The following is a 21,247-nucleotide window of genomic DNA, read 5'->3' as shown; positions in this document are numbered from 1 at the left end:
CACGGCAAAGCTGTCGGCCATGGCCAGAGCAGTAGAATGGCTGCCCGGCAAGGGCAGGGCCAGTCGCACCATAGCGATTTTCAGCAGCAACAAGGCAGCAGTCCTATCGCTTAAACGACCCCGACAGCAATCAGGCCAAGCGGAGATGGTTCGCATCTATAAAGAGGTCGACAAGCTGAGGAAGAGGAGAAATAAGGTCGTAGTGGTATGGAGACCTGGCGCGGCGGAGGACAACCTCGAACTGGCACGCATAGCTAAGCACGCAGCCCAACGAAGCACTATGCCAGGCTGCGTACCACCGACGAAAGCATTCCGAGCGAAATCTACGACACTAAACAACGCTAGGAAAAAGCAGGACGCAAGCAATAGGCTACCCGATAAGGTCGGGGCGTTCTCGAAGAAAATCGACGCAGCACTGCCAGGACGTCACACGCGCTCGTTATACGACAGTCTCTCTCACCACGAAGCAAACACACTAGCTCAGCTGCGGACAGGCATGGCTCGACTAAACTACCACCTATTCCAAATAGGGGCTGCCCCGTCAGCAGAATGCGCATGCGGACACGCAAAGGAGACAGTCGAGCACTTCCTATTTCGATGTACCCGATGGACGACTCAGCGCATAGAGCTATTACAATGCACCGAGACAGGAAGAGGGAACCTCTCCTATTACCTTGGAGGCAAAGGGAAGAATGACAACGATAAGTGGAAGCCAGACCTGGACGCCGTCCGGGGCGACCCTTCGCTATGCCATAGCGACAGGCCGGCTTCGGGACCGAGTAAGGGAGGAAGCAGAAGCCAGCTAAACAATTTGATATTACCAGTGGAGGATGGAGTTGGACACCTCTGTATTCATACTAACCTAGCAGGTCTTGCTTTAGCCGCCTAAGATAGGACGCTGAACACTTGGAAATACTACCTTCAAGCCGGTTTGCTACTAATTAATTGTTTTGTTTTACAGGGATGTCTAGTGGCCTATTAAGTATGACGACAAGATTGGAATGCACGTCTAGGTAAGGGCCTCAAGGAGTGCTGACAGGAGCTCGAGAAAAGTCCATGTATATAAGCGATAGTTGCCCTTTAGGGCTTAGCCCGGGCGTAATAAATGTGTGTGTGTGTGTGTACAGTACTACTGCAGTAACACGAACTTTTAAGTTCGTAAATCAGGACTGGCTCTTGCTTTCTTTCGTCCCGCCTCCCGCTACATCCCTCTTCTCCCTTCTCCTTCCCCTTTGCAGGTTCAATTTCCTGTCGTCGATTGCTTTTCAAAATGTCTTTAGTAGAGATAGAGGCAAAGCTAGACGATGTTCTGCAGGAGCTTCTTATTTTCTCAGGGAGGCTCGAAGCGCGCCAGTTCGTCGAATCACTAATAGATAAGCATTATGGTGTTAACATGCGCGATAGCCACACAGATGTGAATCGTCAGGGTGAGAGAAGCAAAAGCCCATCGGGGGACTGTGTCGACTCGAACATGACCTGTGCTGTTGACGTTAATTATACAGAGATCGCCGCCGTACAGTAAAATCCAGGTTCAGCGTCCGCGATGGATATATGAAAAATATACGTCTGAAGTACTGTGGGGCTTCCTGCACCGTGCATCCTAGTGAGTCATAGGTACCTGTCAGCGTACCACAGACCCGCTGTACGGATGCATTTCTAGCGCTTACATGTACCGCTACGACCAGGGAAGTACTAAGATGGCTGGAAGGCTCCAACAACGGCTGCAAGTGGACGCCCATATTTAGCTACTATGCATCGAAGATTATTTAAATGCTTCAGGCCTGGTAAGATGCTTCATTATATATGTATCATACAGAAGAGGTATCTTGTTCCCGAAACATCCCTCTCAGGTATCCATTCAGCTTCTAATTGCTGCCGTGCATTTTCCAGCAAATTTATCGATACATATCGGTCGAAATCGTCCTTATCAAATAGTTGACTTTTCACCGTCACGACATGTTCAAGAAGATCAACGGCTTTTCGAGCTTGCCTGGCGGAGAGGTAGGCGCTTGCGAGCGAGTGTTCTGACCCGAGTCGATCGTGATCCTTCTCGTCCAGCGTCGTTTTCTGCACCTCGACCACGTGCTCGAATATCTCGATCGCCTTGGAGATCCGCCTGGCGGAGAGGTAGGCCCTTGCGAGCTCGTGTTGTGACGCGAGTCGATCGTGATCCTTCTCGTCCAGCGTCGTTTTCTGCACCTCGACCACGTGCTCGAATATCTCGATCGCCTTGGAGATCCGCCTGGCGGAGAGGTAGGCGCTTGCGAGCGAGTGTTCTGACGCGAGTCGATCGTGATCTTTCTCGTCCAGCGTCGTTTTACGTACCTCGACCACGTGCTCGAATATCTCGATCGCCTTGGAGATCCGCCTGGCGGAGAGGTAGGCGCTTGCGAGCTCGTGTTGTGACGCGAGTCGATCGTGATCCTTCTCGTCCAGCGTCGTTTTCTGCACCTCGACCACGTGCTCGAATATCTTGATCGCCTTGGAGATCCGCTTGGCGGAGAGGTAGGCGCTTGCGAGCTCGTGTTGTGACGCGAGTCGAGAGTGATCCTTCTCGTCCAGCGTCGTCTTACGCACCTCGACCACGTGCTCGAATATCTCGATCGCCTTGGAGATCCGCCTGGCGGAGAGGTAGGCGCTTGCGAGCTCGTGTTGTGACGCGAGTCGATCGTGATCCTTCTCGTCTAGCGTCGTTTTCTGCACCTCGACCACGTGCTCGAATATCTCGATCGCTTTGGAGATCCGCCTGGCGGAGAGGTAGGCCCTTGCGAGCTCGTGTTGTGACGCGAGTCGATCGTGATCCTTCTCGTCCAGCGTCGTTTTACGCACCTCGACCACGTGCTCGAATATCTCGATCGCTTTGGAGATCCGCCTGGCGGAGAGGTAGGCGCTTGCGAGCTCGTGTTGTGACGCGAGTCGATCGTGATCCTTCTCGTCCAGCGTCGTCTTACGCACCTCGACCACGTGCTCGAATATCTCGATCGCCTTGGAGATCCGCCTGGCGGAGAGGTAGGCGCTTGCGAGCTCGTGTTGTGACGCGAGTCGATCGTGATCCTTCTCGTCCAGCGTCGTCTTCTGCACCTCGACCACGTGCTCGAATATCTCGATCGCCTTGGAGATCCGCCTGGCGGAGAGGTAGGCGCTTGCGAGCGAGTGTTCTGACGCGAGTCGATCGTGATCCTTCTCGTCCAGCGTCGTTTTACGCACCTCGACCACGTGCTCGAATATTTCGATCGCCTTGGAGATCCGCCTGGCGGAGAGGTAGGCCCTTGCGAGCTCGTGTTGTGACGCGAGTCGATCGTGATCCTTCTCGTCCAGCGTCGTCTTACGCACCTCGACCACGTGCTCGAATATCTCGATCGCCTTGGAGATCCGCCTGGCGGAGAGGTAGGCCCTTTGCGAGCTCGTGTTGTGACGCGAGTCGATCGTGATCCTTCTCGTCTAGCGTCGTCTTCTACACCTCGACCACGTGCTCGAATATCTCGATCGCCTTGGAGATCCGCCTGGCGGAGAGGTAGGCGCTTGCGAGCTCGTGTTGTGACGCGAGTCGATCGTGATCCTTCTCGTCCAGCGTCGTCTTCTGCACCTCGACCACGTGCTCGAATATCTCGATCGCCTTGGAGATCCGCCTGGCGGAGAGGTAGGCGCTTGCGAGCGAATGAGCGGCAGATAGTCGATCGGGATCTTCATTAACGAGGCATCCTTCCTTCCACTCCGACACCTCTTCAAGATACTTTATAGCGTCCTTGAACCGCCTGTCCGTGTATAAGCATTGCCCTACCTGAAATTCCAGATCATATCGCTCCTCGACTTGGTAGGACTGGCTTTCATCGAGCAGTCGAAACGCATGCAGGAAGCATTGTTGCCACGCTTGGCGATTGGCAGGGCTGGTTGATGGGAATATTGTCTTGATATGCCGGACTGTGTTGACTGTTATTTCCTCCGTGCGCGCCTGTTGTTCAATCCAGACTTTCGTTGCCAGATGCACAAGACGATGCATGTCGTACAAATCGCCGTCCATACGGCTGGTAAGAAATGAGTAACCAGAGAGCGTCCCGATAGCTGATTCAAGCTCCTCATCCAAGCCTGGTCTGGGTAATAGCCATCTTGGTATAGCTTTTGGTTCAATGCAGGAGATAAACGACAATAAATCGCTTGCAACCCCATCTGTCCTTCGGATTTGATTAAACGATACAAGCCAAGTCGTCGCTATTGCGTTCTGCGATACCGGGTATCGTGTGCCGTCCCGAAACCCTCTGCTTAGAAGACTCATCACTTCCTGTTCAGTGCCTCGGAGAATCTCCAGGTACTTCCTGATCGACGACCGGTTCTTGTTCAGGTACGCAGCTGCTTGGGTAATTGCTAAAGGCAAGTACGTCAGCTCCTCTAGCAGTTCATTAGTTGATCCTTCGTCATCAAGTAGGTGCTTGCGGACGAGCGAATTGCCTAGAAGATGATGCGCTTCGTCTACATCCATCTTGTCCAGTTCGATCTGGTTGCCTTCCGCGACTGACTGAGCCACATCGGGTGATCGGGTTGTAAATAAGGTCAGCCCGGTCTCGCTCATTGGCAGATAGCCGGGTTCACTGAACGGCTCAGCCAGAACCTCCTGGTCGTCCGCGTTGTCGATAATCAGCAGCCACTTCCCTCCAGCTTCGGAACTAAGGTGGTCCCGTACCGTCACCTTTGGATCTTGCTTGTCAATATCAATGGCGATGCCGATTTTCTTCGCAATCCCAAGATAGGCCTGCTCGACAGCCTCGGCACTATATGCCGGCACCCAGAAGACCGAGTACTCCGGCTGGTTATTTTTAACCCAGTACGCAAACTGGAGAGCGACCTGCGTTTTGCCTACGCCACCGAGTCCGAGGATAGCAAGCGCCCGACAGGTCTGAGACCGGAACAGCTTATCCTTGAGCGTTTCCAGTACATCTTTCCGTCCTGTGAACTTGAAGTTCTGGAGAAAAGGGAGCATAAAAGCACGTGCTGTATACAGTAGCATTAGCATCAGCATTACTTAGCTATTTGTAACAATAAGGTTCAAACCTACGCGACGGACCAGGAATAGGCTCCGGGATAGGTTGTGGCTCTAACTAAATTAGCGAACGCTCGAGGGCCTTTGCCCAACTACCTACCATACGGATATCACGCACCTGGGAAAGCAGACGACGAAGGCACCCACGAGTCCAAGAATGCCTTCATACATGCTGCCGCCGTTGCCGCCGCATAGTGCTGCCATGCCTTCATCTTGTGGCTGTCCGCGTAGTCACAGGCACCCTTGATTACTACGCACGGAAAGACGCCCCAGACGCCAGCGCTCTCCATCTCGAAACCTATCACCCCCCCTGCCTGCTGAGCAATGCCGTCGCGATCTTCGCCCGACTTGAGCACTGTATCACCTGATGCAATCAAACCAAAGTGCACAACAGGCGGCGAACTGTCCCCATCCAGGCGGCTCCGCTGTATCAGCGGCCCGTCACAGCCACACTCGTCGCATAACTTCCCGTCAGTAACGTGGCGATACGCAGCGTTGAACAGCTTATCACGCTGCGCACCTGGATACTGTGCTGCGAGACCAGGCTCCTGCTGGATGATGGCTAAGTAGCCGGCCAACTTGCTTTGGAGTGTTTTTCGGCTGCGAAATCCTTGCAACTTCGCTAATATGCCACGAATCTCGGATTCGGTCGGCCAAGAGACTCCAGAAGCGTATCTTTGCGTGTGAAGCGCTCGGGTAAGCGTCGTCCGAGATCGTACTGAATAACGCCGTGGCTGATAACAACATCGCCGAGCACGACCTCGTGCCCATCTTGAGCGAAGGGCATAACCCCACAGACGCCAACGACCACAGCAAGCCTGATGTTAGGGAAGCTTTTTCCGCAATTTGTCGCGACAGCTGCCGCGTTTACCTTACCCATGCCCGGCATGTGTGCCAGCACAACGTTGTGTCGCCCGATGGCGCCGGTCGAGTAAGCGTTCGGATCGCCTAGGGCCTTGTCGTAAGGCGGGCCGCCATCGTCCCAATGATGATCGAAGAGGGCTTCAGCGGCATCGGCTTCGTGGACGAGGGCACATATTATAGCGATTTCGAAGCCGCTACGGGTAGCGGGTCGCCGTGGCTGGTGATCGTTCGTCGGGATGGTGAGGTTTGAGGTCATGGCTGGCTCCTGTAGAGTAGCGACTCCTTGACTTTTGATGTTCGTGCGATAGGTTGTGGAAAGTCAGACGTCCCTCGCAATCTCTGAAGAGAGTACGCGCCAGCCTGATGCGGCTGACATTCATGCAACGGGCGACCCCGCGCAATTTTGCGAGCGCTGCCGTCCAATCAGCATTGTGGCGTGGTAGATGCTACGACCGACCGTGAAGGGGCGAAAGCAGGGTGTGGTCATCGAGTCGGACAGCCATTTTGGCTAATGACAAACATGGAGCTGGATGAGAATCTCTCTTTCGACGTTGCGTAGTTCAATATGGAGTACGTCGTTAAAACAGAGTTTGGTCCGATTAAACGATCAAAGTAGTGGGAAGCATTGTCCATGTCTAGGCACTTACTCGCTATTTAGTAGATGGGGCTCTGTGGTCTAGCGGGTTAGCCACTAAAAGTCAGGCCTTGTTGCACTAAAACGGAAGTAAACTAGAGGAAACCAAAGCTCCACAGGCACTGTGACTTCGACTAATGGCCTAACTGCGGCGCTCTTGTCTCGCCATTTCCAACCTGCAACCCTTCACATTTCGATTCCTAACAAACCCCAAACAAGGCCCTCAATATGGCCCCCCAACTGTCGAAGTCTCAACACGACCAAATGCTCTCCATGATTACTCGAGGTTCGACGAATGACGAAATTGCCGAGGCTGTCCCTTGTAGCGAACGCGCCGTCCGCCGAGCACGATTGACGCACGCACGATACGGAACGACGACAGTACCTTCCACCCGTCCTGGTCCCGACCCCAAGGTCACTCCTACCATGGAAATGGCACTCTGCCATCAGATTGCGAAAGAGCCTGACATGGACCGGCGTGAGATGATTGATTTTATTAGCAAAGAGTTTGAAGTAGAAGTTTCTGCGACAAGTATTTCTCGAGCTTTGGATAAGCGTACAATGACTCTCAAGGTGATGCGTCGCGTAGCCCAGCAACAGAAGCCCGAGCTACGACACTTCTACCAGTACAGACTTAAGATGCTGGGATGTCGATCGTATCATTTAGTGTTTATTGATGAGTCTGGCTTCGACAAGCCTGGCATGTTCCGGCGGAAGGGATGGGCTCCGAAAGGGATCACGCCCGTACAGAAGGCCAGATTCCAACGCGACAATAGACTGTCAATGCTTGCTGCATACACACAGAACGGCCTGAAGTTGTCCCGCTTCTTCTACGGGTCAGTGGATAAGGCCACGTTTGAAGACTTTATCGACCAGCTACTCTGTCACTGTGGTAAATGGCCGCAGCCCGAGACGGTGCTCATCATGGATAATGTTGGGTTCCATTATTCCGAAAGAGTCCAGCAGATGTGCCGAGATGCCGGCGTGAAGTCAGACTTCATCGCGCCATACAGTCCACGAACCAACCCTATCGAGGAGTTCTTTGGACAGGTCAAGGCATGCATTAAGTCACAGCGCAAAGGTAATAGCAGCCTCATTCAGAGGAACTTTGAAAGCTATGTCAAGTCATGTGCCAAAGCCGTGGGTAGTCAACAGAGCAGTGCAGAGGGTCATTTTCGGAATGCCGGACTTTATGTTGAGCAACCTCGAGAAGAAACATTACATGAATTAGAATAGAAGGCATACTACTGTAGCTCTATCGATAGAGAATCTCTTGTCCAGTCTAAAATCTCACTCACAAACGTGGCGGCAATACCCTCCAAGACTCCATTCTCGACCAACATATCTCTGCCAAGTTTCTGGTGGGTAAACAGCCAACGAAGATCGTAGCCCTTATCCACAGCAACCTCGCCTGCTAACTTGTAAGCATCCCGCCATCTCTGATTATCGACCTTTGCGCTAAGCCAATCACTATACCGAACTGGGGCCTGGTCCTTTGGCACTGTGATATCAAGTTGTGCCGAATGACTCTCGCCAGAACAGTCTGCTGGGCCATTATCGCGGTGCCCGTGGCAGAGCACGCGCACAGTAACAGGTAGCGGGTCAGAAGCCTTCCGCTTTCGTAATCTACGCGCCTCTGCTTCGTCTGTTCGTGTGCAAATCACATCGCGAATCCCTTGCGGCACATCAGCATGCGTTTCCAGCGTATGCCCTTCCTCGGCATAGTCGACTAGCCGGTCCATAATATCACTATCAAGCTTGTAATGCTTCTCGTTATTACGCCAGCAGGAGAATCCCCGGTTCGTGCATGCGGCGCTGACACATTCCATAAGCTGGTAGACGTCTCGCCAGACAGGCCGATGACCAGATGCTTCTTGCTGAGTAACCAAGTCGTTCAGCGCGGCAGTGTGTTTCTTGGTAGCTCCACGCCCTGTCTTGCCGTCCTTTGCCGGCTGGCTCTCCTTGTAGATAAACAAGATAGCAACTTTTAGGTTGTTACCCTGGTTACCCCAGAACCTTAGCTTGCCCTCTACGACCGTCCAATCGATTGAAAGTTTGTTAAAACGCTTCTGAAAAGGTGGCTCGCCGCGTTTCGAGTTGGACACTGTGATCGACGTCTCGTCAGGTTGGTATTGAGGTTCGGGTAATTTGCTTTGCACAAGGGTCGCGAGTTCGGGTTCTAAAACTTCGTTCCAGTACGCACCGGGCGCAAGTTCGAGGTCTTCTATGGTATCTTCAGTAAGTTTTGTGATCCTTCCTTTCCGTAGCTGCAGCTTCCACGTAATAGTGTAAAGCAAAGGCGTCGAGTCAAGTGCACTTGCACCCGACTCGGGGATCGTTCGTTCATCCCTCCGCGCCCCACCGAAGCGAGTGAGACTCTCGCTCGGGCTGGCAACGGGAGTACTAAAATGAAGACCGGCATCATCAAAGTGAAAAGAGGGATCTCAAAGTTGGTGTCTTCCATGGCTACTCTAGAATTACTCTAGACCGTAACTCGTCTCGAACTAAAAGGTGGCGAAACGTAGAGACCATTGAAGTACTCACTTAGGGCAGATGAGGAACACAACCCATGGGTGGGGTAACGCGCGACAAAGGGTATGACTCACATCACGTGACGTGAAATCCGTCTACTCGGGCTGCTTACCCACTAAAAGCTGCGATGTTGCCTTGTTGCTTAGCGAACGGTGCTGGACACTCAACATTTTGGCTAGAAACAGACGCAAGAGTGAACAGAATGCAACCTATATATATATGTATGCCCTCAGATTTGTACCAATCTGGAGACTTGAGGGCTTCGGAAAAGGCGGTTATATGCACAGTACGTACATACAGTCAGCTCAATGCTGCTCTTCTATCCAGGTTGTATGCAATCCACTGATCCACTGTTGGACCAAGGTAGCTGGAGTACCGGGCTCAGCGGTAGTGGTACGTGTCAGCGCCAAATATGCAGCCCTACGAAAGTCTTGCTTGGCGATGACCGGTACTTCTACCATATTACTTACGCATGGTGCAGGCGCCCCACAGTACCTTAGGCTTATTCTTTTGACATCTAAATGGCGGACGCTGAACCTGGATTTTACTGTACAGTCTCACAGCGGTGAATCATATGCTTTCGCATATAATGATTCTGTTCGGGCGGAAGCGAGTTGTTACTCCAATCTCATCACATCGCCGCCGGGATCTTTGGCACAAGGCCCCCGGCACCTTACATTAACGCATCCCGTTGATGGTAGGTCGCCCAAGCCAAATAGTAAGAACTCTGTGAGCAGAGCTCGAGAGGCTCTAGCGCCTTACCAAGGCAGCCCCGCCAACCCAGGCCCAAGCCCACTACAACCCTCAGAAAGGCGGGTTCCGAGCTTAGTTAGAAGTGACATGCCCGCGGGTGGCGGTCGCTTGTGCGAACATTGTAACCGTGTTTTAGATAAACAGGTACAGAGGAATTGCTTAATGAAGCTAGGCCGGCACGATATTGTCGACTGCCTTGGCCGCTATTGGAAGTTTCTACAGTCCATCGGGCTCTTCGGCCAGGTGGCATCGGGCGGGGGTGGGGACCTGATAGTTAATTCTAACCAGCCCGCGCACGCCCGGCTTCGGGGGTATTACACCATCCTGCGGGACTTGGCGAAGTCGCACGATCTCCAGCCTTGGCGCCGGGCCGTGGCAGAATACTGCACTTTGCAGTGCTACAACGATATTGTCGAGGGAGTACGAGAGCGCTGCAGCCGCGAACGCCGTCGTGGTCGTCGCGGCGCCAGCGCGCGAAACAGTGCCCATAAGGAATATATTAAACAAGTTTTTCCAGATGCAAGTTGCAAGGAGCTGGAGGAACACGCGAAGAGGCTAAAGAGCGACCTTCAGACGGCTCGGCGCTGGGATATCTTCATACGGGGGACGCAGAAGGAGGACGGGACCCTGGTTCCTGGTGTCGGTAAGGGTTTAATACTGGCGGCCGCAGCTGGCCTCGTTCGAATTATGTAACAATGATGCCCCGAGCGGAGCTGAGGAGTTAGCTGGCTAACCGGTAACCCAGAAACAAGAAATCCACCGAGAAGCACTCTGTACTGATCCAGCTCCTCCAAGACATTCACAGAGACCAGCGGATGGTATCTCACTGCCAGATTCTTACACCGGTTGCAGAAAGCCTGCTCAGAGAACACCGAATAGCCGCAGACCTGGATTGGGGGACTATCTCCAAGGCCTTGCAGCGTACAGTGGCGGTCTCATCGTCATCGACACCCTACGAAACAGAATAGAGAGATGAAGGGAAAAACTAACTATCCAAAATGTTCAAAATAACGAGATAAGAAGAGCGCTATAAGCGCAATCCAGATATGATTAATCTACGCCCAAAAGATATCCAGCGTGTGATATGCCCAGCTGTCCGTGGCACTTGTGCTGGACAGCTACAGCCTAAGACGTAATAGCTTCATCAGTGGCTTAGGAAAAGTCCTAACGCAGAAAAACACGATAGGAGAATCTAATTGTTCGGGAAATATATTATCCATCAAACAGACCATAAAACGAATCTAGCTATTAATAGCGGCGACCTCAGCCTTGGCCTTGATCCATGCTTCCATCTCAATAAATATTTGGGCATTAACCTCAGCCTGAACCCGGGCCTCATCTTCAGCGTCGTCGTTACCATCCTCAGCATCTTGGTAGACAGGAGTGGCACGGGCGCTGGAGTGGGACTCTAAACCTACGGGACCGCTTCCTAGCAGGAGCAACTGCCTGGACGATGTCGCCGGTATCCTCGTTGTTGCTGGCCAGCTTTTTGTCAGAGTCAGCAGGGAACACCCTGCTTAGGGTGTGTGGCTCCAGCTGAAGAAGCGGCGGCAGTAGCCAGACCGTCGCCTCTGGCAGCCTTCCTAGCTACAAACTCCTTTTTCAGCAACCCAAAGCGTTTCCTACATGCAGCGGATGTGAGAAGCTATTAAGGTTACATATACGAAACCAATAAAGGGTGACCAGGAGGAAAACGTTGCGTATCGCGACAGGGAAAGGCAATGGGTCACACGCAGAGCTGTCATAGGATGAAAACCCAGCTTAACCGAGAGCAGCCTCCGTTTCGAGGTTGGTATCCGAATACCAAGCAGGAGGGTAAGGATGTGGACGTTAGGCTGATTGATGGGTGGTAAGAAATTCAGAATAATGAGATTCCCGTAGGGCTGGAGGAACGTCCGAGTAGAGAAGGGATTGAGAGAATGGTGAGAAACCTATTTGGCATTCCTGACATTCAGACCGGCATTTTTAGCAATGGTGGACCAATTACTCAAACAGAGCCCCGGGGTAAAAGTCTCCAGGATAGCCATGAGCAGCGCCTTATCAATATCATCCATGGCGATAATAAGTAATGTTTAGCAGGACAAGAAGTAGTATATAAATGGTTATCCGGGTGCAAAAACAAGATATATATATATGTAGGAAGAATGTGTACATACGCCACAACTTTACTCTCTACGCTCTACGGCATGTCTACTGCGGCAGCACGTGGACGGTTTCTCTTCTCGTTTCAAGACACCGACAGCGGCCCCCACTATGGAGCTAAAAGGTTAAAAAGTACAATATGTACAATCACGACATTCCGGGAACGTTCGTTCCCGGCTGCGCCCTCGGTTCGCGGCAGTTGTGTGTACAGTTACGCTGAATTGTAGGCTGTCCTGTACTCTTATACCGTACAATATAATATGATGACGGCACCTATGGTGGCGATTGGTTACCAGCTTCCCCAGCGTGGTCCTTGCACGCAGAAACCGAACCTGTAATTCATTGCGTACTTCGCACCACGTATTCCCATACTATGAGCAGTTCGGTTGATCACATCGCGGGCTGGCATTGGTAATTTCCAAAACAACGTGGTTAGCATGTACCATTCTGGTACGCTTAGCCCCAGGACTTATTGCCAACCCCGTCGACGGCCTTGATAGCCTAAGGCGACCCGCACTTCCCCGGCTGGTAGTGGACTTGTCCTCATGGCCACCTGTCCAAATCTTACAGTACAGTAATATCCATCAAGACAATCAACCGTCGCAAGACCGCTAACCCGTCGCAAGACACCTAAACCGTCGCAAGACTGCACCCGTCGCAAGACACCTAACCCGTCGCAAGACACCTAACCCGTCGCAAGACACCTAACCCGTCGCAAGACACCTAACCCGTCGCAAGACACCTAACCCGTCGCAAGACACCTAACCCGTCGCAAGACCGCAAAACCGTCGCAAGACCGCTAAACCGTCGCAAGACCGCACCTGTCGTAAGACACCTAAACTGTCGCAAGATACCGAAACCGTCGCAAGATACCTAACCCGTCGCAAGATACCTGAACCGTCGCAAGATACCTAAACCGTCGCAAGACAACGAACCTATTGTTGGGACTAAAGGCTGGAGATGTAATGATGTTGTCGTCATGCTCTATCTACAGCCGTTCTGGCTTGCTAGCTAATCCGCACTGGGGAAATAGGTCGCCACTGACAGTTGGTGGCCTATAGCCACAACCCCCGTCGTGGGACAATCAACTCGTCGCAAGACAATCAACCCGTCGTAAGACAACGAAACCGTCGTAGGACTATTAAACTTTAGTACCTTTGAATCACTGCTATCCTAGTGTAATTAAACTGCCGAATTTCAAGTGATAAATATGCTAGGGATAAATTATAAAGACAACTCTAGATTATCCTATTATTTAAAGGAGATATAGTGCTATAGTTCGAAGCGCTTGCTACTATATATATAATATATACTAACCACGTTTGACATACACTAATATTAGCCATCTGTTGCTACTTCAGTATCCTTTCGAGCCTGCCGAAGGACTTCATCGACTCATACAGCCCCTCGTTTTGTTTTTATTCCATCTTCCACCTGCTGGAAAATACCACCTTCTGTAACCGGCCGACCCAGGGGATCATCGGCTTGTAGTATTCGGTGAAAAAGTCTTCTATAGTCCAGAAGATGTCCTCGTCAGACACCGTGCCCAGATTCACCTTCGCCAATTCCTCCATATCGAGAGTGTTCACAGGTGTCAAAAGCTACAATAACTCTCGCGCGCGTTGGCCCCTAAAATAGGACCCAGAAGAAAGATTCGAGGTCGTGCATAAAGGTGTCCATTAATACATCCTTCTAAGGCGCCAAGCAGGGCGGCTGGAGTGCTCGCCTCATAGATAGGCTTCTTATAATCACGGATTAATAACTGTTAGAAACCGCACGCGTTCTGTAATAGGTCTTTGGATAGAACGGTTTCCAACCAGTCTCTGTATTGAACTTATCGCTGATGATCTTCCTACGACGGTCATGGGCCAATCTGCGTACTAATATGCTCCCCTGCGGACACCCCCACCTATCGGCCTGCACCATGTCCGACGCCTTACTTTCGCGCTAGGTGCCAACACTCAGCGAGGTGCCAGCGCCTGCCACAACCGCATTCTGTACACCTGCTAACAATAACCCTATAACGGTTTCATTGTTTTATGACGGGTTAATTGTTTTACAACCGAGTTGATTATCCTACAACGGGTTAGGTGTCTTGCGACGGGTTAGGTGTCTTGCGACGGTTTAGGTGTCTTGCGACGGTTTAGGTGTCTTATAACCGGTTATGTTAGGTCTTGCGACGGTTGTGGCAGCCACTGTGGCCCAATAGTCAAGTGGCCATAGCGCTGCTTGGCAACTCTGCTAGGCACCTCTGCTTTAAATCCGACAAGGTGTCGGCAGCCGGCTGGCTTAGAAATGAAGAGCCCTAAATTATAGACGCTATACACCGTTGCAGTGGGCTGGATCAACCTCGACGGATCGTACCGAGCCAAGTAGAACTTTATAATGGTTTCAATGAAGTATTTAGTAAGGATTCGAAGGCGATGCTAAAAGATAGCAGTCGTTAAACATGCCGGAGTGAGCATGGCTTAACTACTTCTTGTTCAGTCTATCTGGAGAGGTGCGAAAACTACAGTTTTGGCAGAGAGCAACTGCTAGGCGCACCTCGTTTACGCTACAGTAGCAAAAAACCTGTACGGGATAGTCGATCGTATTATCGGGATTTTGCACCTTGCGGTTAGTGATTATAGTCTGAAAGGAGAATACACAAGATTAAACGAATGAAAGATGCGAGTGATTCCGAGATAGGAAATCGTCCGTATTGCTAATAACAGGTGGTGGAATGTGCGCCGAAGACGACGCACGCACGATACCGAACGACGACGGCGCTTACAAACCGCCGCGGCTCCGACGCAAGATAACTCCTACCATGGAAATAGCACTTTATCACTAGCTTTCGAAAGAACCTGATATGGACCGGCGGTCTTAAATGATGGAACAGCCCTCAATTGCGTTTGTTGGGGAAGGGAAAAGCAAATCGGCTATCAGTTACTACCTGTCAAACGACGAATGATTGGAAGAAATCTTTTAGGATATTGGTAACCTGCATAATGTTGAGGCGGCTGGCCATCAGGCCAATGGCTGACATTCATTTCGGCCTCTAATCAGCGGGGTTCGACGCTGGAGGCCAAACAAATCGGGGGTTTCCCAAGTGAACAGCTTCGTCGAAATATGCGGGTTGGATAGGTACTCAACCTTGTCAGGTCACCCTTGGGATATACATTAGCCATGAGCTCCCTTCACAACCATCCCCTTTGCTTTATCAACTTCCTCTTGAGCCCTGCTCTCATTCAACTCTTCCAATCATAGCCGACTTCAGTCTCGGCGAAAACCACGTGATTCAACATGGTCCTCACCACCTTCCGTTCGGGAGCGTTGGATGGCCTTTGCTCCAAAGAACGTCTTGATCTGATGGACTCTATCGACAGCCTTCGCTCTCAAGGTATCAATCACCTCGTCTCCCTCCCCCAGATCATCGTGTGTGGAGATCAGTCATCGGGGAAAAGCTCCGTGCTGGAGGCGATATCTGGCGTGTCCTTCCCAGTCAAGAGCAACCTCTGCACACGCTTCCCGACGGAGTTGGTCTTGCGCAGGACTCCCCAGACCAGCGTCAGCGTCTCGATCGTACCTCACCACACGAGGAGCGACTCTGAGAAGGCGACCCTGGCCGCGTTCCACGAAGAGCTGGAGAACTTTGACGGTCTGGCCAGTCTGATCGATAATGCCAAATCCGCCATGGGTATCAGTACCCATGGGAAAGCCTTTGCCAAAGATCTCCTCCGAATCGAAATCTCTGGACCGGACCGCCCCATCTCACCATCGTGGACTTGCCTGGGCTTATCCATTCGCAGACCAAGAATCAGAAGGCGTCGGACGTCGAATCGATCCAGGAGGTCGTCGATACCTATATGAGGCAGTCCCGCAGCATTATCCTGGCCGTCGTCTCGGCCAAGAATGACTTTGTCAACCAGGTCGTGCTCAAACTGGCACGCTCGGCCGATTCGACGGGAATCCGCACTCTGGGTGTCATCACCAAGCCCGACACTCTGTACCCGGATCTGAGAGCGAGTCACTCTACGTGTCCCTTGCGCGAAACCAGGAGGTCGAGTTCCGTCTCGGCTGGCACGTGCTGAAGAACCTGGACTCGGAAGCGGACCGTGGGTCTCTAGCTCAGCGAGATATTCAAGAAGCCGAGTTCTTTAGCCGGGGAAGCTGGACGGAGCTGCCCGACTCGGTCTTGGGCATCGACCAGCTGCGCAGCCGCTTGAGCAAGGTTCTTTTGAATCACATCACCGAAGAGCTGCCCAGCTTGATCGGTGAGATCGAGGCCAAGCGTAACGCTTGCCAGCAAAGACTCGACGAGCTCGGCCGGCCCAGACTACCCTACACGAGCAGCAAGCCTACCTGATGGGTATCAGCGAGGCATATCAGCGGCTCGTCCAGAGTGCCGTCGATGGCAACTGGAATGATCTGTTCTTCGATGACGCAGAGTCCTCTACCGGCTATACCCGCCGCATTCGGGCCGTGGTTCAGAATCTCAACGAACAATTCGCGAAAGATTTGTCAACCAAGGGCCATCGTCGCCACCTAACCCAATCGGAAGAAACGGGGTCGAAAGGGACAGCGGTACCGAAGCCTTGCATTCCCGTATCCAGGGACGAGTTCATCGATCACATCGAAACCAAGTTGCGCAGGTCCCGGGCAGGGAGTTGCCCGGCCTATTCCACCCGTTGCTTGTGGCCGACCTCTTCCGAGACCAGGCCGGTCCCTGGGAGGAGCTGGCCCGCCGCCACATCCATGCCACGTGGATGGCGTGCCAGAGTTTCCTCCAACACGCCGTGACCCACCTGGCGGACGCGGCAACTTCCACGGCCATTATGCGGAAAATCGTGCAACCCGCCATGGAGAAAATACTGGCCGAACTCAACTCGAAAACCAAGGACATCTTAAAGCCCCATCAGACGATCCATCCCATCACGTACAACCATTACTTCACCGACACCATCCAAAATGTTCGGAAAGAGCGGGAACAAGCCAGGGTCACCAGAGCATTGCACCGATACTTCAAGAGCGTCCCGCTGGACACCTACTACAATTCCAATGTAGATATCAGTAATTTGGCGAAAGCGCTAGTTGATGATATTACCGAGCCAGATATGCATCGCTTTGCAGCATCGGAAGCGTTGGACCACCTGATGGCCTACTACAAGGTACGGAGATATCTCATAGTATGTGGCGGTCCACTGAGAAGCTGACAATTACTCGCTATTTCGCTCAGGTCGCCATGAAGCGGTTCCTGGACGATGTCGCCGTCGAGGCTATCGAAGTAGTCCTCATGTCAGCCCTGCCCTCCATTCTGTCCCCTGTCGAGGTACACAAAATGGCACCCGACCTGGTGGCTCACATTGCGGGTGAAAAGGGGAAGATCCAAGCCCAGAGGTATCAGCTCGTGAGGCAGCTCGAGGTGCTGAGCAGAGGAGCCGAGACTTGCAAACAGTTTGCCGTTAACGGACTCAGTGGTATGGCACAGTTCCTGTATTGAGCGACACACCATAGCCTTGTTACTAACCCTGCTGCGCCTAGTGTTCGAAAACTCTGCGGAAGACGAAGAAAAGGAAAGAGAACACTTCGACGCAATTGAAACGAAAAGTGCAGCCGGATCTGAATCGTTTAAGGCAGTCCCTGAGGTCGAAATTCCCGTTAATGATAGCTGGCCAACCACCAGCAAGAAAAGCAAAAAAGACAAGAAGAAGAAGAAGGCTGTACCGATACCTGAAGAATGGGATTAAGCCTAGAAAAGAAGTGATTTATCAAATCCTACGTTTCAGACGTTGATCAGTAAGTGGTTAGGATGGTATAGACTAATGCAGGCAGGGTGTGGATATTGGTGATCAGTGCAATGTTTGGGCTATTGCTTGTATAACTCCTTCGAGTTGCATAGTAAGAATACAAGAAAATGTTTTTCTTTTTTTCTCTTTAAAATAGACTAGGTGCATGAATAAAGAAACCGATCACCTAAGTCTTTTTCTTGTCTCTGCAATCCTTTTGCGTCATGATGGTCCAATGTTGTGTCACCGCCGCCTCACTTCGGTGTAGCTTATTGGCAATCCAACGCCAGTCTTGGCCCTCCTTTACCCACGCACGTAGCCGACACTCTTCCAGATTTTTCCAGCGGCGGCGTTTGGTTTGTTTCTCTTCATTCAGAAGGGCGCGGCTCGTAGCGTCCGACTCGGCACCATCACTCTGACTGTCGCTATCATCCGTGCTGCTAGCACCTTCATCATCTGATGAGACTTCCGTAGCGCCCCCGTGGCTGGACAGTGGCATCCACCGTGTAGTCATGTTCCAACTCGAGGGAGCCACTATTCTGTGCAGTGGGGCTGCCTTGATGGGAGAGATCGACGAAATCTCGAAACAGAGCCGATAAGTAGCTGGAGCATGACCCTGCTTGTTTCGCCGTCCGATAAGCCGGTACGACTTGCGAGCAACATTTCCACACTGTCCGTTAGCTGAAGGAGGCGTTCTGGAGCAAAGCCGCAAATATGGCATGTCGGTGCTGATTTCTCTTACCGAGCGGCTAGGCGTCCGTAATAAAGGCTGGTGATTGGAGCCTGCACCCGGGTTTTCAGCATCTTGGGCATTCCGTCCGCTGAGGGTAGAGTCTGGAATGACCGCTCTCTCCAGCGGGATCGAAGACCGAGATTGTGAACTGGCAGGGTGTTGAGGGGGGTTGAGTTGAACCGGGCTCTTCCTGGGCGATTCCCTCTATGCGACCGGCCATCCGAATGAGATATGAAGGGCTCGTGGCTACTTGGTGCCACCCGACGAAGTTTGGACGCCCGAATGGGTTGTGTTTGGGGGGACCCGGTGATCGGCTATTGCGCGGTACTGATAGGGCACGAGATGGTAACGGACGTAAAGTCCTTGTTGTAGTGACTTCTTGCCTGCTCCGTTTCGCAGGCGGAGGTCCATCAGTCCAGTTGGCACCCTCAACTCCTTTACGACAACGCTTTCCCCCTACCAGCCGTCGTGTGACTGGCAAGCGCCTGTGTGTCCTGGCCTGAAGCCGGGGATGAGCGATCAATCTTGCCTGTCTGGTTGGTATCTGCGCTGAGGATGGCAGCGACTGGCTCCTCGACAACAGCAGTAAGGACTGCAGAGGCCGTGCTATCGGGTGTGGGAAGAATAGACGCCACATTACTGTCTGCGCTATCGTCGGCGGTGTTTTCTGGGCTCGGAACTGGTATTTCTCTGTCGCTATCGGTGTAATTCCCGACACTCTGATCGTCTTCGACATCTGCTTCACGCTCTCAACATTAGTAAGGGGCTCCTTATTCGCATCTCTCGTACTTACCCGTGTTGCTGCAGCTTGTACCATCCTCATTTATTGGACTTAACCGTACCATAGAAGCTGTCGCCAAGTTGGAAACCGGCGGCTGAGACTCTGGAGATGTCACCTCTCTGGGGGAAATATGTGTGGATAGAGGTTCCAAACTGGCCCGGCTGGTGTGGAAAGGGCCAGAGTCCGTGCCCTTGGTCTCAAGTTGGGGGTAGAACTGCTGACCCGTTGGATCTGTGCTGTCGCGAATCTCAAATTCCGAGACCGGCGTCTCCATGCTGTAGGTCATAGGCTCACATCCTTGGCTTTGCTGCGCAATTTCTTTGAGAAGGACTCCAAAGCCAGCACATGAACCATCTATGCTGACGCTATTCCATGACTCTGGAGAGTCACCTATGTGTAATTAGCTCTTGATCTCGTAGGGAACGATGAAACATACTTGGGAAGTTGAAGTCAGACTGTGTTGGTACCGAAGTTCCAGTATCTTGCACGAATGGAGGCCTTGCTACCATTTGGGACGGGAGTGGATGATGTTTGCGTCGTTGGCGTTCACGTGCCCTTTGTACCCGTCTTTTTTTCTTTGTCCTCGTAGCGCTCCCTGATGGAATCGATGCTGTCCGTTTGTCGAAACTTTGCTGGAGGCATTTTGAAAGTGATAGCTGAAGAAGGAAATGGCAATGATAGTATTGACATCGTATCGGCAGCGAACCGCGGGCTTTATGTAGGTGTTAGATTCATAACTCGACCACTCCGGCTCAAGTAGCACCTGTAACTCAAGCCTAATCTTGAGTACACGCCCCTTGTGTGAAAACGCCCGTACTTGTCACCGCCACGATATTTGTCCAGCCCGCAGCGCCCAGATCCTACCTATGCCATATCTGGAAACCAAATATGTCGCAATGTTGGCAGCCGAGGAACTATCATTTGCACCGAAATGCTCCACCCCAACATTATCTCGCTGATGGCTGGCTACGAGCCTGTACCACTTGGGCAATACGATCGCCAAATCTCGTATAATACTGGGAATCGAGTCGAACGCGATTGACGCTAATTCCCGCCCCCATTAGGGGGTGCTAGCTAGAGCAAATCGGAAGCAGCGCCAGGACTCGCCAAGCCAACATGTTCGCCTCTAGCGGTGCGGAAAGGGGTCAGCCCTTCAACCAGCCTGCCTCAGCTATCTCAACGCTGAGGCCTGGTTACTTGGCACATGCATGAATGGCCTGATGCTCTACCGCCGGCAAATAGCAACCGTGGGCTGTAGTCCAGCTCATCGTAGGCAGGGGCGGATATTAGCAAGACCGAGGTGAAATTTCCTAAAGAGGCAAATTTGGACCAAAGGGATCACCGTAGCTGGCGAGCAGCAAGTCCCAAAACCATATCGCATCCAGGGGTCATCGGTGATACCGACAAGCGGCCGAGGCGTGGATACATGGCTATATGCCTAGCTTTCGACACACTGCGCCCAGTTGGTGAGCCTGTTTAGACTCGAATACTTTCCCAATGAGGAAATTTCCAGGGCCAAGATCGGATCTCACCTGCCCGTTGAAGCAGGTATCTAGGATGTGCTGTAGCAGATAACCATGTCAGAGTGGCAAGCGCGAGGCACAAGCACTGATCCGCTCACCTGCTCAGCACTGCCCCTGACAAGGTGGAAGGGGTTGGAGAAGGATGCCAGGACGAATCGGAAGCCCCGTCAGGGCTCCTGCAGCTGGGTGGCCAGTGCCCTGCGTCAAGTCGAAAAGGGGCTACCTGCCATGTCAATGACAATTGCCTCGGCACGAGTGTGATAGGCGTAAGACGAGGTGTCCGTATCAAGGCGAACCCCATCTACCGGGATCATAGGGAAGCTTGCTCACGAGTGGCACAGTAGGTCCAGCCCAAGGCACTCTATCCACGGCGGTCAGGCCTTTGGCTCACGTACACATGGCCTGACGCACTCTACCCCGTGCATACATGGCCCTGATGCACTAGCTCGTTGCAGGCAGAAGTGCGTAACATCAAGGCCGAG

The 21,247-nt window shown here is 52.3% G+C and overlaps 4 protein-coding genes across 4 annotated transcripts; 2 read left to right on the top strand and 2 right to left on the bottom strand.

Annotated features, from left to right (window-relative positions):
- Nucleotides 1-1,797: 1,797 nt before the first annotated feature.
- On the bottom strand, nt 1,798-9,235 carry PG994_009977 (uncharacterized protein; the record flags this gene model as incomplete). Its single annotated transcript, XM_066861386.1, is given in 4 exon segments — nt 1,798-3,441; nt 3,461-3,586; nt 7,832-8,976; nt 9,178-9,235. 4 exon segments carry the CDS (start codon nt 9,233-9,235, stop codon nt 1,798-1,800), a joined length of 2,973 nt encoding a protein of 990 aa, XP_066710496.1.
- Nucleotides 9,236-9,980: 745 nt separating this feature from the next.
- On the top strand, nt 9,981-10,511 carry PG994_009976 (uncharacterized protein; the record flags this gene model as incomplete). Its single annotated transcript, XM_066861385.1, has 1 exon — nt 9,981-10,511. One exon carries the CDS (start codon nt 9,981-9,983, stop codon nt 10,509-10,511), a length of 531 nt encoding a protein of 176 aa, XP_066710495.1.
- Nucleotides 10,512-15,245: 4,734 nt separating this feature from the next.
- PG994_009975 (interferon-induced GTP-binding protein Mx) lies at nt 15,246-17,689 on the top strand (the record flags this gene model as incomplete). Its single annotated transcript, XM_066861384.1, has 6 exons — nt 15,246-15,768; nt 15,872-16,216; nt 16,264-16,526; nt 16,595-17,110; nt 17,179-17,419; nt 17,484-17,689. 6 exons carry the CDS (start codon nt 15,246-15,248, stop codon nt 17,687-17,689), a joined length of 2,094 nt encoding a protein of 697 aa, XP_066710494.1.
- Nucleotides 17,690-17,915: 226 nt separating this feature from the next.
- Nucleotides 17,916-19,751, bottom strand: PG994_009974 (uncharacterized protein; the record flags this gene model as incomplete). Its single annotated transcript, XM_066861383.1, has 5 exons — nt 17,916-18,423; nt 18,471-18,609; nt 18,922-19,197; nt 19,255-19,632; nt 19,679-19,751. The coding sequence occupies 5 exons, from the start codon at nt 19,749-19,751 to the stop codon at nt 17,916-17,918; spliced, it is 1,374 nt and encodes a 457-aa protein (XP_066710493.1).
- Between the last annotated feature and the right edge of the window lie 1,496 nt (nt 19,752-21,247).

This window comes from Apiospora phragmitis (genome assembly GCF_038363925.1).
Source record: "Apiospora phragmitis strain CBS 135458 chromosome Unknown utg000010l:1.0-9815664.0:1.0-9183399.0, whole genome shotgun sequence".
Classification (NCBI taxonomy): domain Eukaryota; kingdom Fungi; phylum Ascomycota; class Sordariomycetes; order Amphisphaeriales; family Apiosporaceae; genus Apiospora; species Apiospora phragmitis.
This window is presented reverse-complemented; position numbering and strand designations above follow the sequence as displayed.